Genomic DNA, 2263 nt, shown 5'->3' on the forward strand with positions numbered 1-2263 from the left:
CCCAGAACTTCTAGTGAATAAGAGGTGAAACTAAATTTCATTTATTAGAGGACTAAGTTCAATTAAGTTACCTGAGATGCAAGGAGTGAGGACGCCATCACCAATAACCATAGAAGTACCAAGCATGGTGGCGAATAGTAAAAAGTACTTGGCAAATCTGCTGTTCTCTAATTTTGATTTAAGCTTCGATGCCCTCCTTAGGCGTTTGCTAGGCAACTCAAGTTGGAAATTTGAAACATCGCGGTCTTCGGCTTGCTGACTCGGAGTCAAACCAACCTTGGCATATCGACACAACAGAGAGTAAAGTGCGAACGTCCCTCCTACCAAATTAGAAATAAGGTCGTAAAAATAATTTTTTTTTTTAAATAGTTAAGAAATTAGTCGATATCTACAATGATAATGAATCTATTTTGAATAAATATTGCATCATGCATGATACATGACTTGAAAATTAGTCAGATAAGTTTCTCCCTGGTTTGTGCCTCAATGTTGTTGGTTCCCAGTAAGGTGTCTTCTTAATTCTCTGTCTTTACCTTTAGACTTTTGCATTGAATATCTGATACATCAAAGTGGACTTTTGCACATGCATGGAAGATAAGCAATAGTCTGACAATATTAATGGAATATATATCTAAATCATCGTATGAAAATGTTATTATATATAGTACCAAGGCGAGCTTTATGAATATAATTCCGGCTGGTAGTGGCACTGGATTTGAATTTCTATTCAAACACGCGTCAATACAAAATACACGCCAACATATCTAGGTTGAAAATCGGACCTTTGCATGCATGAAACGGATGAATACATAGGGGGCATGACGTCTAAACCCCTTATTACAATACACATCAAGAAAACCTCTCGAATAATAACAGGAGTCTCTACAACTATAATATATTTAAACATACACCTGATAGCAAAGAGTGTCACACCGACTACTCCATTTGCTTTACAATAATGGTGGCATATCGGACCTTTGCATGCATACAAAACTTAATTTGACCAATTTTATTTGTTAGATAGGAGGTTTTTGGCCAAACTTTGTCCGGAAAAAAAAAAAAAAAAACTTATTCTCTTAAATTATTAGAAGTTTCTAAAAATTGTCCCGATTTACATTAACTAAAACTTGTATTTATCTCTCTTTTAATTATCATTAAACAACTATCATTAACAGAGAGTAAAACTTAGATTCTTCTACTAAGAGAAATTTGAAATAATACATAAATAACAATTGTGTTAGTAGTTGGCTAGCTAGTACAAAAACGGAAAAGGATTAATTAATAAAAATGGATCTAAGTTCTGAGAGATCAATCTTACCGTCGCCATTATCGTTGGCTCGGAGGACGATGAAGACGTACTTAATCAAGGGGATTAAGGTGAGGGTGTATATGATCAAAGAAAGAACACCCAAGATGTCATCTGTGTCCTTGATGCCATTGGTGAAGGTACTCGCATACACATATAGAGGTGATGTACCAATGTCTCCATAGACTATTCCAAGGCTCTGAAATGCTAGGTGCAGTATCACCGACCAACTTGCACCCTATAAACAAATGAAAACAATTTGAATAAAAATTTACAAGTTGAAACAGTAATGATAGTTCTGGTAGTTTGTCTTCATTCAAGAACAGTCTAGCTAATATGCATATCAAATGTAACCAGCTGGTTGTATTTGTGTGTTTCTAATTAAGCACACAGAGAAATTTAAAAAGTAACTTATAGATATGATCATGATAATTAAAAACCGGACCTGGGAGCTATGGCCATGGTGACCGTTGACACTGCGTGACTCGATGTCCAAGGAGTCGAATCTACGTAACTTTTGCCATGAAAGTTTCTTGCCTTTGAGTTGTTGATGATCCGGATGATGAGGAAGTACTACTACTTCTTCTTGGCGGTGATGGCTTTTAGGATCCTGATCTGTACCGTTTTCTAATATTGCATCTTCAGGCATCTCTGAGAGAGAGAGAGAGAGAGAGAGAGAGAGAGAGAGAGAGAGAGAGAGAGAGGAAATCTGAGGGTGTTGTGAGAATCAAAAGTATGGGGGAGATGTATTTCCTAGAATAACTGAGGATGAGGATGTTGATATTTATAAGCAAACGAGGAAGAGTCCACGTACTCGTTTCTATACGGTCATACACACGCATGATCGAAATTTCTTTCAAGAAATTAAGAAAAAAAAAATTAGCTTAACCTAGTTAGGGTACCACGAAATTGTAGGGTTAGGAACCAGGACAACACATATGCGACCTCAAACGAGTG

At 36.5% G+C, this 2263-nt stretch overlaps 1 protein-coding gene across 2 annotated transcripts in view; it reads right to left on the reverse strand.

Moving 5' to 3' along the window:
• Positions 1-2047, reverse strand: part of LOC112172797 (potassium transporter 5) — a 4669-nt gene extending 2622 nt beyond the window's left edge. For both annotated transcript variants that reach the window (XM_040507819.1, XM_024310283.2), the window contains exons 1-3: positions 1752-2047; positions 1319-1544; positions 72-320 (exon numbers count right to left, since the gene is read on the reverse strand). In XM_040507819.1, the coding sequence (XP_040363753.1) occupies positions 72-320; positions 1319-1544; positions 1752-1955 (679 nt within the window). In that variant the 5' untranslated portion in view covers positions 1956-2047. The remainder of the gene's footprint in view (positions 1-71; positions 321-1318; positions 1545-1751) is intronic.
• Positions 2048-2263: the final 216 nt, after the last annotated feature.

The sequence above is a fragment of the Rosa chinensis genome, chromosome 6 (genome assembly GCF_002994745.2).
Source record: "Rosa chinensis cultivar Old Blush chromosome 6, RchiOBHm-V2, whole genome shotgun sequence".
NCBI lineage: Eukaryota > Viridiplantae > Streptophyta > Magnoliopsida > Rosales > Rosaceae > Rosa > Rosa chinensis.